At 41.4% G+C, this 16766-nt stretch overlaps 1 protein-coding gene and 1 non-coding gene across 2 annotated transcripts; one reads left to right on the top strand and one right to left on the bottom strand.

Annotated features, from left to right (window-relative positions):
- Positions 1-8039: 8039 nt before the first annotated feature.
- On the top strand, positions 8040-8900 carry LOC141590339 (uncharacterized). The gene is made up of 2 exons (XM_074410936.1): positions 8040-8673; positions 8722-8900. Exons 1-2 carry the CDS (start codon positions 8040-8042, stop codon positions 8898-8900), a joined length of 813 nt encoding a protein of 270 aa, XP_074267037.1.
- A 7074-nt stretch (positions 8901-15974) lies between these two features.
- LOC141593391 (small nucleolar RNA R71) lies at positions 15975-16081 on the bottom strand. Its single transcript, XR_012521477.1, has one exon. It is a non-coding gene; the product is annotated as a small nucleolar RNA R71 (small nucleolar RNA).
- Positions 16082-16766: the final 685 nt, after the last annotated feature.

Raw genomic sequence — 16766 nt, 5'->3', positions numbered from 1 at the left:
TCCTCCTCCCTATCATCCTCATCCTCGTCAGCCTCACCGCTTTTTTCTTTTGACGGGGGAGAATCAACCTCGTCATCATCATGCAGTTTGCAAAGATCAGGATAGGTGGTATTGACATCAGCCATTTCTTGCTCCGGGTTCCAATATGGCTTGACTTCAACAGGCTCCTTCATGGCGTCTACACGACCCTTGCCAAAGAAATACAAGGCAGCATCCTTATATTTGCCCTGTACCACATCCCTTTCAGCAGCCAGCTCCTCATTTACCTTCAATTGATTCTGCATAGCCTGCTTCTCAACCTTCAATTCTTCCTGGACTGTAGCAAGCTTAGCCTGGATGGACTTCACAACATTCTGAGCAGATCCCAATTTTGACATTTCAACAACCAGCCTTGGCTTGCCTGCCTCATTCTCTTTATTCAAAGACTCATTCTCCTTTTTAAACTCTTCCAAGTCCGTCTTCAAAGATTCAGCATCCTTCTTCAAGCATTGCACCTCCCAGTCCAAAGTTTCTTTTTTTTGTCATTTGAAGATTCCAGCTCACAAGCACCCCTCAACATGTCGTTTACATTCAGCAAGAAGATCACACAACAGGCAAGCTATAACAAAAACATACAAACAAAACAAAACTAATGAGAAAAGAATCATACCTCCTGCAGCATGGTAACCAGGTTAGCAGCATAATCCCTAGAACGGTACATAGTAGTCATTGCCTGAGCAGACATTTCCTCAGCCTGATATTTGTAGTAAGGATCATCAACTAGGAAAGAGTGAGCCTGGATTTGTTCCTTATCAAATTGAACATCATCAAGTCTAGCCCTAACCTTCCTAACTTCACTCACACCACCAACTCCCTCAGAAGCCTCATCCTACCTTTTTCCCCTACCAGCCTGACTAGGCTCATCAACATCAACCACAACCTCCAGAGGAGACACCAATTGAGCCTGGTGAGTAGTGACCTGGACTTTAAGCGTGATGTCACTACATGTAGCCTCACTACTCTGGGACTTTTCCCCTATAATCGGTGAAACGCCTGCCTTTACCAAGGACAAGCCAAAACTGGCAATCCTTGAAGAAGCCCTGGTTCCCACATGACGAAATCCGATATCAGTAATACTAACATATGTTCAGCCATCAGAATCTACAAAGAGAAGACAAACATTTACTGCCTGATGATGAGGCCCCTGAAGCCTTGCCACCTCTAGCAGCCTTGTAAGTGCTCAATTTAGCCTTCTTGAAATGAGGTAAGGGCTCTTGACCAAGACAGGCAGGCCACGTCCTCTCCTCACCTGGCAAGGCCATAAAAGCTTCAATCCGGTCAGCCGACCCTTCAGCATCAGGATCACAAGCCCAGTCAGCTATTGTGACACAACACAAGTAAGTTTACCATTAAAATTTAATTTACATGCTACTATAATTTGAATTGAATGCAGGGAAAAAGAACTTACCACCCTCCACAACCGGATAGTTAAGATAATCCAGATCAGGGGCAACAGAATCTGCCCTGATGAACATATAGGTTGTGGCCCAACCCTTATCATCGCCTGAATCAAAGTTGATTATCAGATGAGTCATCTTTGCCTTGACTCGAAGGTTGAAGCATCCAGTGGTATTACTTTCCAAATAATAAACATTCTTGAAATCCTCAAGAGTAATCACCAAGTTGTGCTTGGTACATAGATGTTCAACAGATTGAACAATCTTCCAAACCAACGGCATAATTTGAAAAGGAGCAACCTTGACGGCCCTGATAACCTCGACCATAAATGGAGAAAATGGAAGCCTGCAACCCCCTTTGAATGCCCATTCGAAGATGCGAAACCAGCCAGGACTACGCCAGTTATTAGCCCTGACTGGACCACTCTTAGGAACCCAGACCTTAGCACCAGAAGGAAGTAGACCTCTACCTTTCAAATAATGTTCGAAAGAAGGCTTCAATTGGTTGGCCTCAGGGAAGGAAGCAGATAATGATTTTACAGGGGCAAAAGTAACACCCTTATGAGTGATAGACATAATTTCTGCAGGGGCAGAAATTTCCATAACTTTATCCTCAGGAATAATTTCTGGGACATCTACTACCATCGAAGCCTGATCAGCCCCAACAACCTTTGGTGCAACAACCCTTCTCCTTCCGCCGGCCATTTTTGAATGATTGGAATATAAAGTTGATTTTCAAAGGAAGGTTTATATCATAAAGGAATTAGAGAGAAGAGAAAGAACGTTTAGAGAATTGAAGAATGGGAATATAGAAGCAAAAAACGGCTCATAGCATTTTATAACCGCAAAAGTCCAATGGATAACACAAGTGGATGAGTCCAATCATGACTCTCCTAGGGTTTGATGAAACTACCTCATTTATGATCACTAGCCGTTAAGGAAGTTGAAAGGAGCTCAAACTCTTTTACGATAAATGATTCTTATAATTTTCGCTTGGCCTGATTTTTTATCTCCTTATCCCTGGCCAGATCCAATAAGAATAAGGAGATAAGGGGCAATTGTTGGGCCAAGAATTCTCCTGCCTTACCAGACAACAATCAGGCAACACCAAAGCTAAGCCTGAACAGAAGCAATCCAATACAAGGCATACAACACTTGAGCATGTGCCAGCCAGGAAGAAAAGATGGGTCAGGCCATCTACTAGGCCAGGCATGAAGGAATGTCTCACCAGCCGTGTGAAGGACACTACCAGATCAAGTCAGGCAAGAACTAAAGCACAACTAAAACCTAGAGAGACGACTCCTACTTTCTTGCAAGACCTATTAAACATAATATACGAAGAATATGGAGCTATTGACCGAGCAAAGATAACGGCAGGCAGATTATAGAGTCAACCAACCACCTAGGGGTAAATAGGGCACGAGGCCTATTTGCTAAGAACATCCAAAACAACCTTGAAAGAGCTGTTGTAAGCAAAGTATAAATAACAAGCAGCAGAAGAAGGAAGGATCATCGACTATTCACTCACACTTACTGTCGTTTTATCATTGTAATCTACTTAAGCATAATTATTAACCATTCATACTTTATTCATAGCCTAACATACACATTCCCTGTCAGGATACTCTAAAAGATAGTAACAATCCCTCCTAGCTTGGGGCCCGTGGTTTTTTCCCTTATTCCCAGGGTTTTTCCACGTATAACTCTGTGTGTCTCACTTTGGTTTTTGCTCTTTAAGCAATCAGTCGTACTAGTCAGGCTTAATTATTTGAGTTAGATTACCCTGCAATTAAATCCCTGGCACGACTTTATCCTTGTGAGAAATCCTGCTAAAACAAGTAGTAACATTGAGAATGAGGCTGAAGGCGAACAGATTGAAGAAGATGAAGAGGATCTGGAACCACCTCCACAATTGGTTAAAGGGTTAGAAGAATATGACCAAAGAAACTCAGTGATCGAAGATACCAAAACCATCAATGTGGGAACCACCTTAGAACCACGGGAGCTTAAGATAGGGACTACCTTAGATCCCGCAGAAAGACAAGGGTTCATTGACCTACTGTTTTAGTTCAAAGATGTTTTCGCATGGTCTTACAAAGACATGTCGGGAATTGATAGGGAAATTGCAGAATAAAAGATTCCGATCAAACCAGGGTTCAAACCAGTAAAGCAGAAGCTACGCTGAATGCGTTCGCAATGGTCTTTAAAAGTTAATGAAGAAATTGATAAACATCTCAGAGCCGGGTTCATCAAAATGTCAGAATATTCGGATTGGGTAACCAATGTAGTGCCAGTACCTAAGAAAGATGGTAAAGTTCGCGTGTGCGTGGACTTTCGGGATCTGAACAAAGCTAGTCCGAAGGACGACTTTCCATTACCTCACATCAATATCTTGTTTGACAATACCACGAGTCATGCATTACTATCTTTCATAGATGGATATGCCGGTTACAATCAGATTAAGATGGCTGAGGAAGACATGAGTAAGACAACATTCACATCACAATGGGGAACCTATTGTTACACAGTAATGCCTTTCGATATGATAAATGCCGGGGCAACATACCAGAGAACTGCAACGACGTTACTACATGATATGATGCACAAAGAAGTTGAAGTTTATGTCGATGACATGATAGTCAAGTCAAAGGAACGTAGTGGTCATCTCGGAGCACTACGAAAATTCTTTCAAAGATTGCAAAAGTACAACATGAGACTGAATCCACAAAAGTGTGCTTTTGGGGTCACCTCCGGCAAACTGTTCATATCGTTAGCCACCATTGCATAAAAGTAGGCCCATCAAAGATCAAACCCATTATGGAAATGCCCCATCTCGAGACCGAGAAAGAAATTCGAGGTTTTTTGGGAAGAGTTCAGTACATAAGCCGTTTCGTTGTGAAGTTGACGATGATTTGTGAGCCGATCTTTAAGAAACTGAAGGTCGGGAACATGTTATGTGGGATAACCAGTGTCAGGCCGCATTCGATAAAAAAAAGGGGATGTCTTCTCCGCCAGTTTTGAGCCCACCAGTAGCCGGGCTGCCATTATCACTATATATAACTGTTACGGATACGACAATGGAGGCTATGTTAGCCCAAACAGTTGACAAAGAAGAAAGAGCTATTTGCTACATCAATAAAAAGTTCTTAGACTATGAATTAAAGTACACACCTCTTGAAAAGACGTGTCTGGCCCTAGTCTGGGCAATGAAGAAATTAAGACATTACATGCTCAGCTACAGTGTGTGTGTGTGTCTACTCAAAAAGGGATCCGACCAAGTACTTGTTTGAAAAACTAGTGCTAAATGGAAGAATGTCGAGATGGACCCTCATGTTATCAGAGTTTGATCTCAAATATGTACCTTTGAAGCTGATCAAGGGAAGGGCGGTTGCCGATTTCCTCGCCGATATTCCGATCGAAGAAACAGAAGTCATTGACACCTGTTCCTTTCCCAACGAAAGCGTGGTACACGTTGAGAATGACGTATGGGATTTTTATTTCGATGGAGCATCGAACTATATGGGATATAGATTAGGTATACTTCTTATCTCACCAACGGGTGAACACGTGCCAGTGTCCATCAAACTAGATTTTAACGTCACTAACAACGCCGCCGAATAAGAAGCATGTTTGCTTGGTTTATGCAGTGCTCTAGATTGGGGTGTGAAAAAGTTGATAGTTCATGGAGATTCGTCCCTTGTGATCAATCAAGTGGGTGGGTCATGGAAAATTAGAAGTCAAAGTTTAGCCCCGTATCAAACCAGAATCAAAGAATTGGCAAAATACTTAGAAGACATTCGATATGTTCACCTCCCGAGAGAGGAAAACCAATTCGTAGATGCATTGTCCAAGTTAGTTGCTTTGATCAACATTCCCAACCACATAGACAGTATTCAACATGTGTCGAACGAAGATCATCACCTGCCTATGTAAATGTAATCAATGATACCGAGGAAGGTGAAACCGAACCCTGGTACACAGTCATTTTGAAGTTCAAGGAAATAGGAGAGTATCCTCCTGACCTTGACATGCGTGGAAAATGCGCCCTATGAATGTTATCCGCCCCGTTCATTAAAACCGATGACGGGCAATTGTACACAAAGACGGCTCAAGGTGTTTTGTTGCGATGCATCGATAAACCGACAGTTGAAAAGGTTATATAAGAAGTCCATGACGGTGTGTGTGGGCCACACATGAATGCCCATATGTTAGTCCGAAAACTCATGAGACTTGGTTATTATTGATCAACGATGGAAACATATTGTTGCAAATATGTGAGGCACTGTCACAATTTTCAGATATTCGCAAATGTACAGCATGTGGCACCTTCTAAGTTATACACCATGACGTCACACTGGCCATTTTTAACCTGTGGAATCGACATCATCGGAAAAATACACCCATCAGGAACTGGAGGGCATTGTTTTATCCTTGTTGCAATCGACTACTTTGCGAAGTGGGTAGAGGCTAAGTCTTACAAAGTGCTGAAAGTAAAGCAAGTAGCAGAGTTCATTCAGAATGACATCATTTGCCGGTACGGAGTACCACATGAGTTTATCAGTGATCATGAAACTAATTTCCAAGCTGAGACCGAGGTTATACTTGAAAAGTATAAAATCAAACATCACAAGTCATCACCATACCGACCACAGACGAATGGTGCCATAAAGGCTTCCAACAAAGCAATTACAACTATCTTAAATAAGATGTCCGACAACATAAAGAAAGGCCAGAAAAGATACCCTTTGCATTATGGGGGTATAGAACTTCAATTAGAACAGCCACGGGAGCAACCCCGTACTACTTAGTATATGGAATGGAAGCGGTTAAACCAGTTGAGTTAGAAGTATCATCCCTAAGGATCCTCCTAGAAAGTCAGGTTCAAGAAGCATATTGAGTCAAGCAAGATATTATTCGCTAGTTATGCTCGATGAGCGACGTTTGAACGCATTGTACCATGTCCAACTCTACCAGAAAAGGATAGAGAGAGCTTTCAACAAAAAGGTAAAACCAAGGGGAATTAGTAAGGGTGAGCTGGTTCTCAAGTCAGTCAGAGCTTTGTTACCTATTGACCTGAGGGGTCAGTTTAAACCAAATTGGGCAGGCCCTTATTTGGTAAAGAAGATTCTGTCAGGAGGCGCTATTCAATTAACAGATTTGGATGGGAATGACTTCACAAATCCTACGAATTTGGACCAGCTGAAGAAATTCTATCTGAAAGAAGCATGTACTCTTTTCCTAAGGCAAAAAGCAAAGGCTAGTTGGATTAAGGATGGGGATTGCAACTCAAAATATTTTCATGGGGTTATCAAAAGCCATTTTTTGAGGAATCAGGTGTTGTCTATCAAAGATATTCATGGTCAGGAACATGATGATCCTCAGCAAGTTCAAAATGCTTTTCTCAATTACTACATCCAACTGTTGGGGACTGAGATCCAAACTGTTCCTGTAAATGCCAAAATCATCAGGAAAGGCGGGGTGTGCACTGATACTCATGCTGCTATATTGCTGAAACCTGTGACCAATGACGAGATTAAAGCAGCTATTTTTTCTATTCCTGATCATAAGGCACCTGGGCGGATATTCTAGTGCCTTTTTCAAGGATTCATGGAGTGTAATAGGTGGTGAGGTATGTGATGCTGTCAAAGATGTTTTTAGATCTGGTAAGCTCCTCAAACAATTAAACATCACAATACTTACTTTAATACCTAAGTGTAAGATGCCCACCCATGTTACCCAATTCAGACCCATTGCTTGTTGCAATGTGTTATACAAGTGTGTATCCAAGCTAATTTGTGCTAGACTTGCTGATGTATTGCCTGATATAATTAGGTTAAACCAGGGAGGATTCATCAAGGGTAGGAGCATTATTGAGAATATAATTGTATGTGAGGATCTTGTGAGGTTGTATAATAGACAAGCTTGCTCACCTAGGTGTATATTCAAGATGGACTTGATGAAGGCATATGATTCTGTGAGCTGGAAATTTTTGGGAGAGTTATTAACTGCTTTTAGGTTTCCCTGTCAATTCAAAGATTTGATTATGGAATGTGTGTCTAGTGCATCATTCTCAATTCCTCTAAAGGATGAAACCTTTGGCTTCTTTCCAGGAAAGAGAGGCCTTAGGCAAAGTGACCCCATGTCACCTCTTTTATTTACCTTGAGTATGGAATACTTGAGTAGAATTATCAAATGTGCTACTGAAAAACTTCGTTTTAACTATCACCCCTTGTGCAAAGAAATGAAGTTAACTCATCTTATGTTTGCTGATGATCTACTTTTGTTTTGCAAAGGGAATGCACATTTAATTATGGTTTTGTTAAGAGCCTACTCTGCCTTTTCTGTAGCATCAGGTCTTAAGATGAATGCTCAGAAATCATGTGCTTACTTTAATGGTGTCAGTAATAGTCTCAGGAAGGAAATTCTTTCTGTATCTGGGTTTTTAGAAGGCAAAACCTTGGGGTACCAATTACTGCACGTAGGCTGAAGAAGAAAGATTGTGGAGTGCTTATAGATAAGATAGTGGATAGGATCAGAAGTTTGGGAGCTAAAAAATTATCCTATGCTGGAAGACTTGTCTTGGTGTCTTCTGTTTTATCCACTATGCATAACTACTGGGCTGCTATGTTTGTTTTACCCAAAGGAGTGCTTAATAGAGTTGATGCTATTTGTAGGAATTTCCTTTGGGAAGGAAACACTGAGTATAATAAAACCCCTTCTGTTGGGTGTCATAAAGTTTGTGTCCCTAAGAGGGAGTGGGGCCTGGGATTGCATCAAAGCTATAGTTGGAATATGGCAATGGTTGGTAAATTAGTATGGTGGTTATTTAGTCAACTTGACAGGTTGTGGGTTCAATGGGTGAATCACATCTACTTAAAAAACTCTACCTGGTTAGATTATAAACCTACTTCTGATGTTACATGGTATTGGAAGAAAGTTTACAGTGTGAAGGAGACTATTAAGGAGGGTTTTTTGGATGGTCAGTGGTGTATTGGTGTGGGGAATTATACTGTCAGAAGTTGTTATGAGTGGGTAAGAGAGAAGAGGGCTCAGGTGCACTGGTATAGATCAGTCTGGTGTCCTCTGGCAGCACCTAAGCATTCTTTTATTGTATGTATTATTGTTTATCAGGGGCTGATGTTGAAGGATAGGCTGAAAAGTTTTCAAGTCTGTGCAGATGATTTATGCTGCATTTATATGCAGTGCTCTGAAACCCAGAAACATTTGTTTTCAGAGTGTCAGTTCAGTAAGGTCGTGCTGTAGAATATTTTTTCCTGGCTTTCAGCTGATCTCACTCAGATGAATAGTTTGGAACCCTTTACAAGAAGAAGATGGAGTAGAATCAAGAAGTCTATGGCTACTGCAGCTCTCCTAGCTTGCTGGTATGCTATATGGTTTCAGAGGAATAGTGCTCGTCTAACTTTATCTGTTGATAAATCTGAGAATGTCGCAAAGCAGATTTAAGTCAGCCTTAGAACTAGATTTTCTCAATGTAAGCTGTATGGAATCAAACAGTCTGATTCTATATGGTTGTCAAATGTACTTCAAGTTAATATCTAGTGCGCAAAATATATAATAGTCTGAAAAATGTATTTGTTTGGAAAATGGTTTGTAAACTTTGCTTCATCAATGATAATGCTTACATTTTAGCAAAAAAAAAAGAAGAAATTCTATCCTTGATGACCTCATTCTCAAATGTTATGAAATAATTTTTGAATTGCAAATGATTTTAGAATAAGTTGCGAGTTGTTTACACTGCATGCAATATTTTATGTGAGAACTACAGACTCGGTTTGACTCTGTTGCAAAGCAGATACGTAGGCAACTCTTAGTTAAGAGTAAAACCGAAACATATAAAGCAAAAATGGAATTTTTGATGCAGAAACTGGGTATTTCTAATAAATAATAAGTTTTTATTTATTCTAAATTCCGGGCGAAGCCCGTTATAATATTTTATTCTAGGCGAAGCCCATCTCACACAACTAAAAAGGAAAGCACACAAACAGTAATAGTAATAATAGATAGTAATATCGAAGGCTACTCTTTGCTACCCTCAGCCGGGCCGCACGCCCTGTCACGACGAGACGAAGTCTCACCCATCATCACTCGGGCTCTTTTCTTCGGAGGAATCATCTATTCTTCCCAAGGGCCCAGTGTGTCATTCACACTAGGTCGAGGACCAAGTCTTTCTGCAAGTGTCAGCCCACTTTCATTTCTCAGACCTAACCTCTTCCACACATCTGAAACCAAAGAGTCAGTCCTAGTAGTCGAGTTAGTCTCTGTTTCGGGCCTAGATAAAATCGGGGTCGTCCCAGTAAAGAATTCTCGGTTCTTCTCCCCTCTCTTGTGGTATTTGTAATCAACGACTTCGTCCGCGTAAAGTTTCCTCCGGGCCTTGAAAGAAGGTTCAATAGTCCACTACAAATATAAGAGGGTGACACCTAAGTAGAAGCAAATGGCTCAGAAATATGCCAGATAGTCCTCCGAGTCCAAGACTTTAACATGCATTGCACCTCGCAAGAGTCACTCCTTGGACTTGGCCGCTAACAGGCTCAACAGCGGGAATCCGTTGCCGACGACTGACCTGCCGAAGAACACGGTCCGGATAGATATGGGTTGACGACTCCATGCCCAAAAGAGTGAGATGTCTGGTTTTATCAGTTTCAAATAACCAGTAACTACGATAAGGCGAAGCCAGGGTAAAGCCCATCTAACTTGTAACCCATCATTGACAGAAAGCCGTTGTCGCGAGAAAGGCTCCTTCTTCCCAGTCGGAAATTGACGATGACGAGAAGTGAAGCTTCTCACTTCATATGCACCCGGAACCTTCGGTGGATCAACCAACTCGAGTCTCTCACATAGCCAGATCTGTGAAAAGGACCGAAAGCGAATCAGACTACAGGAAATTATGTCAAAACCCACTGAAAAGAAAGGAGGTGGGCAAAAAAAAAAAAAAAAAAAAAAAAAAAAAAAAAAAAGACAAAATAAAAGAAGAAAAAAGAGAAAAAAAAAAGAAAAAAAAACGAAAAAGAAAAGACATACCTGTAGAAGGCGGGTTGATCCAGTATAAGCAAGGTTTGGGTTGGCCTTTCGAGCATCTAACCCAGCAATGATTTCAGCAAGAATCAGCCAAGTCGGGCTCCTACGTTGCTTCATTTGTTAAACAATCCGAATGAACTTCGCTTTACCGTAACAAGTTGGTACCTCAATATGCCCTTCAAAAGCATAAAGATAAAGCATAATCAATCCAAAAGCCCGACAACGGAACGCCGCAGGGATCAATGGGTCATCAGCATGACCAAACTTCCGAGCAATAGTGAGTAAGTTTGCTCGTTCCCCATCAACAAAGGCACGTGCCTCATCACGTGACGAACCAAAGAAATCACAATACTTGTTAGCCCATCCTCTCTGAAAGTCGGAAATAACGGGAGTCAGCTCAATCTTCCAACCTCCTAGAATGGCAAATTCCTCTGGAAAGGGACAAATCTCTCCTTCTGGAAAAGCAAAAACATGATGGGTAGGGTCCCAAAATTTTAAGCATTCATCAAGAAAGACAGTTTCAGGCAAGACCTGCCTTAACGGGACTAATTGTTTAAATCCTGTATCAACAAGTATTTGAGAATCCAATCCTTTGAAATCGGAAGCCCAAGATGACATGGTTTTTCGAAGAGAATTCATGCTTAGCAAAAGTTTTGTAAAGAAAAGAAGAGAAGTTTTTATTTACCTCCTATCATGATCTCCTTATATAGGAAAAACAAGGAGAGAGTTCTAAGGGTTTTAGGAAAGTCCTTACTTGCCATCCAAATTATCCGGCCGAGGCCTTGGGGGCGCGGGCCTCCGGGTTTTCCTTACATCTCTTTATCGCTTGTTGCACCAAAGTTCGTTGTCACGGGCTTTACTTATGTTTCGTGGGCCAGAATGGCCAATCTACATTTTTTATTCCGTGCGAGTCCATACTCGAATTAAAAAACCCATACACACGGTCTTTTTATGTTTTACAGGTCGGTCCCCCGAGTTATAAACTCGAAACATGTTTATTCATCGCTTTCCAATAAAATTCAAAATGTCCCGGGCAAAGCCCATTCCAAAATGAAACATTAGCTCCGGGCGAAGCCCATGTTCAATATGAAATGATTTCGGGCAAAGCCAATCCTCAAAACGAAACTCTATGTTCCGGGCAAGGCCCATTTGCAAATGTTTCGGGCGAAGCCCATTTTCAAATGTATGATCCGGGTGAAGCACCTTTTCAAAAATGAAGTAATGATTCCGGGCGACATCCCTTTCCACGTGCAAACCGGGTCAGAAACCCAACGTTTTAGTTCGGGTCTTGAGCCCTTCCATATTTGAGCTATGATTTCCGAAAGTTCAGGATAGCATTATATGATTTCTGTTATGATATATGTCCAAGTTTAAGCAGGTACGCTTCAGTTAAGCACCCTAAAGTCAGAAACTTTAGACCCAATTCAACTGGGGGCTCTGTTCGCTTTCGAAGCTCCAGAGACCACCACAATGATGTACGGAGAAGTCTCCAACAAGTAAAAGTGATCCCTGTCGGGTTACTAAGACGAAAATATTCCCCAGCGGAATGCAACCAGCGATATTACAACAATACTGCTCAAAGATGGGCAGCAGGAATTACAGCTCAAGCAAGCTATGATGATGAAAAATGTTAACTCCACTGGGTGACAGTATGGGAGAAGTATCTCCAAAGTATGACGGAAACCTCCTTTCGAAAAGCTCCGTTTTGTGTATAGTTAGCGGAACACATACTAGCAGCATTTGGGTATAGTTAGCGGAACGCATACCAGCAGCATTTGGGTATAGTTAGCAGAACGCATACCAGCAGCATTTGGGTATAGTTAGCAGAATGCATACCAGCAGCATTTTGGGTATAGTTAATAGAATGCACACCAGCAGCATTTGGACACAAACAGTAGAGTGCCAAGACCAATGTTTGCTGAACTACGATGCGGGTTTGATTCCGTCACAACAGATACGTAGGCGCTTAAGGATAAGGCTCAACTCACCATATATAAACGTTTATTGGTCGACGACCAATGATGATGATTCAATGCGACAAAAGTAAGAAGCGATCTCCAGCAAAGTTTCAGGTATGATCTCTTCTTATGGCTGACAAGCGTACATACGCAAGTCTAATGGACTTTAAACGACACGCGAAATTCTCTGGTCGAGAGGGACCTGGGGTATACTTGACTTTTGCCTTGTCCAAGCCTCAGTCAAAGTGGGGGCTCTGCAGATACCCGTATCCGTCGATATTGGAATTTGCAGAAATCTCGATAAAACACCCGATGATGATAGGACACATGTTTACATACATCGCTCGTTTGCGGATTTCGTTTAATGATGCGGGACAAGCGTTATTTGACGATTTTATAATTTAAATGAAATTTAAATTATTTTTAAAAAAATGAAATTTATTTCATCGGTTTTCATATTTTCCAGTTTACTATCACCTCTAATCTAACGTATTTTCATATCTTAATTCTAATTTTCTTTTTCTTTTATTTTCTTCTTTGAAATCCCGTCTTCAAGCGTGCTTTTGATGTAGATCAAATAAACCTTGTAATATTTGTAACTTTAATTATTGTAATTCCTTTATTATTTATTTATGTATGATTTGATTGTATGGTTTTCATATGTAATGAATATAATATCCAACTTCGACCCAAATTGTTTGCTAAAAACACGAGTTCACCGACACAGTCCAATTTCACATGCTAGGATTAATCTATGTTTGTTGCATTGCGTGCATTACATCGACAACATATCAAATATGAACAATTTCCCTAATCATTAGTAGAGGCCACTATCGAGGCGGGCGGGATTAGGTGTTCGAATTAAAGAGCTTCGTAATACGTACCCGCACCCCTTACTCCAGTTATCTCTGGACATCCGTGTCCATTGGCATCTTCGAGAGTCATTCTAGACATAGAATGCTAAGCGTAACGGGTTCTTAGTGTTTATGTCATTACTTTGTGTCTTGACATGACGCCAAGTATTCGAACGGTTTCCAATTTTTCCACAATAAATTGGTGGCGACTCCACAAATGCAGGCTTATTTAACCTTTCACCAGTTTCAATGCCCCACCAATCGGTAACGGCCCATGACGTGCTTTGGCAAACCAAGGTTCCGTGGGAGAAGTGTCGCCGCCTCGAAACCAACGCGCAGGTGCACGCGGCGCGGGTGGCCCATGTCCACTGTTTGGCGACTCCGCTGGGGATGAGACACTTACGTGTTACCCAGTGTGAAACTTGAACAAGGTTAAGGAATAATTTATACGAGACAATTGTCGGTTTTCAATACTCGACCTTTGATGCGTGTCATTTATATGATGTTTTACACCTCATTTCACACGCATTTCAGAGCTCAATTGTGTAGTTTTATTCTACTATCTGCCCCATTTCGTCTACTTTCGTATTTTTATGTAATATTGCAGATCTATGCGGAAATGAGTAGAAATCAAGCTAAATCCGTCCCCGGGTACCTTGCATTTCATTTGACGTGAAGTATTTACTCAAGGAACGAGCTTGGTGCGCATTTCGAGGCCCGGAAGACAAATCCACGAGAATTTAGAAGTCAAGTATCAGCTACTTCAGTCGATCGACCGCTGCCCTTAGTCGATCGACCAACCCACGAGTTCCAGTAGCTACTGTTTAGCGAAGAGCAGTCGATCGACCAAGCCGCTAATTCTGACGTGAATAAGAAGATCGAGAAATTAGAAGCCCATTGTTTTTTAGGTTTTGGAATAAGAACTACGTTGTATTCCTATATAACGTAGCTTTAGTTTTCAGAATAGCTATCGATTTTTCATCTAGTTTTTATCCAGTTTTCATTCAGTTTTAGAAAACAATTAGGGTTCTCAATATTGTTTGAATACAATTTGCTTCTGCATTCGGTTTTTGATCTTTATTCTGCAATTCTTCCATTCGGTATTCTTCTGCTCTTATTTCAGTTTACTCTACTTCGTTCGTAGTATAGAATTGCTAGTTGGTTTCCCGAAGCCGAAATTGTCATTTTTGTTTAATTATTTCAAGCATGAATTCAGTAGTATTAATTCTTAATCTTATTGTTGTCTTCGTCATAGTCATGAGTAGCTAAATACCCTGTGCTAGGATGTAGGGAATCTGTAGGTTAGGCGGCATTAGAACAGTAGACCTAGATCGCGCCACAGTCGATCGACCACCTACCCCGGTCGATCGACTGGCCACGTGAGGTTTTGTTTCGTTTTAATTAATTTAATTGCCATGTTCGACGAATCGAGTGCACGCGACTAGTTGAATGCCTAGGAATTGACCGACCCAATAAAGATCGAAAGATAGGGAAAGGAGATAGCCTACCTAATTAAGACGACTAAATTAATAAGGTCGAGAGATGAGTTAATTCAGCCTTTTTAGTCACTTTCAGGATGAACGTTAGTTTTAGTGATATTAGGGACCTGTAGAGAGATCGAAAGATGCTACCTGTAAGAATGGACCGAGAGGACTTCTTATTTTCCCGTCTCACGTGTTTGTTTTAGACCTACCTAGTATACTGCCGCCGAAACTATAGTGAACCGACCATCTTAGCACCCTTTTAATATTTGATTTCATCCGTTTTTTTAGTTTATTGTCTTTTATTGCCTTTAGCTATAGACAAATTCAAATCAAACCCCCACACACCGTTACCTTTCGACTTAAATAGAACAACTATTAATCGCATCACCTCCTTGTGGTTCGACCCTGACTGCCACTAGCTTTTGTTAAAAGTATTTAGGTTATAAATATTTTTTTTGATACTAAACGACGGTATCAAATTTTGGCGCCGTTGCCGGGGAGGCAATTGTTTAAAATTTTTAGTTGTTTTATTTTTAGTCTTTTTCTTAGTTTAAGGGACATCTGTTCCTTAAACTATTCTCATATTCTATTTTTAGTTTCCTCTTATGCGCAGGTCACAGGGTGGTGAATTACTACCGTTCAATCCTGAGATTGAGAAGACTTTGCGCGAGTTGAGACGATCATCTAGGGTATTGCCGACAGAGGAAGAGCTGAGTACTCTGTCTAGTTACTACGAGAACGAGCTATTTGAGGAGGATTCACATTCATCTCCTGTTTCCACTTCTTCAGCTGAGACCATCACATCTCCAGATTTTCCAGTCATGGCTGAAGAAGCAAGTATAGCCTTGATCACTGAGGCGGCATTTGCGAATCTTTATAAGGGATTCGCACTACCAGGGGAGGACAGAAAATTCGAGCCGAAGCCTTCTTATATTAACTTGGTTGAGAGGAACCAATTCGGGGGAGCTGCAAATGAAGATGCAGCTAAGCACATGGAGACATTCATTGATTATTGTTGTTCCATACCCCCACCAACCGGTGTGACCCAGGACCAGGTGAAGGAAACTATGTTCATATTCTCTCTTCGTGATCTTTGCAAGGGAGTGGTACGAGAGACCTGGATCGAGCCGCTAATGGGATCACCGACGGAATTCTTTGGCCCTAGCATTCTACAAGAAGTACTTCTCTGCCTCGAAGACGAATGCCATTAGAGCTCAAATCACGAGCTTTAAACAGGGTCCTGATGAGAACTTTCATGAGGCGTGGGTCCGTTTCAAGAAGCTGGTGCGAACTATTCCTCACCATGGGTTCGAGAAATGGAGCTTATGCAATCAATTTTATAATGGGCTCTATGACGATCAGAGAGCTATCCTGGATGCGGCAGCAAGTGGCAGATTCCAGGAGAATGTGGGAGAGACTAAGGGGTGGAAAATTATTGATGATTTGGCCACCCACAAAGATGAGTATGGAAATTCCAGAGGAAATCAAAGGAGAAGTGTTGAATCCCCTTCTGTAGCTGCATTAGAGGCTCTCACGGCGAGATTTGATAAGTACGAGTTGGGAGGAGCTTCAAAAGGAGGGATCTATCATGTGAATGCTGTTTCAGACGGTCCTTTCGTCTGCAAGAGATGTGGAGGAGAAGGACATGTTTCAGACAACTGTCCTAATCCCTTTGAGTCTTGTGCTGCCTTTCAACATTATAGGCAGACAAACACTTATTTTGAGCCGAATGTCCATCCAAACTTGAGGTGGAGTAGCCAAAATGTCCTAAATCCGACTCCACCTCCACAGTAGCAGCATCAGCAGAATTATGTGCCCCCTCATAATCAGCAGCAGTTTCAAAAGCCTCTGTATGTTCTCAGTAGCAGCAGCAATCACAAAGATCTGATTTCAATGAGTTGAAAAATTTGTTGCTGAAGGAATCTCAAGCTAGAGAGGTCGGGATGAAAATGTTGGAGAGCCAAATTGCTCAATTGGCAAGCAAGAATACAACTC

This window comes from Silene latifolia, chromosome 7, assembly GCF_048544455.1.
Source record: "Silene latifolia isolate original U9 population chromosome 7, ASM4854445v1, whole genome shotgun sequence".
In the NCBI taxonomy this organism is placed as follows: Eukaryota; Viridiplantae; Streptophyta; class Magnoliopsida; order Caryophyllales; family Caryophyllaceae; genus Silene; species Silene latifolia.
Note: the sequence above shows the minus strand (reverse complement) of the source record. Positions and strands in the feature narration are given on the sequence as shown.

Bases quoted from the DNA above. Each gene is read 5' to 3' on its own strand.
- LOC141590339 (XM_074410936.1), top strand. From the start codon at position 8,040: ATGCATAACTACTGGGCTGCTATGTTTGTTTTACCCAAAGGAGTGCTT. The intron at 8,674-8,721 runs GTCAGTTCAGTA...CCTGGCTTTCAG, and splicing joins GAAACATTTGTTTTCAGAGT to CTGATCTCACTCAGATGAAT.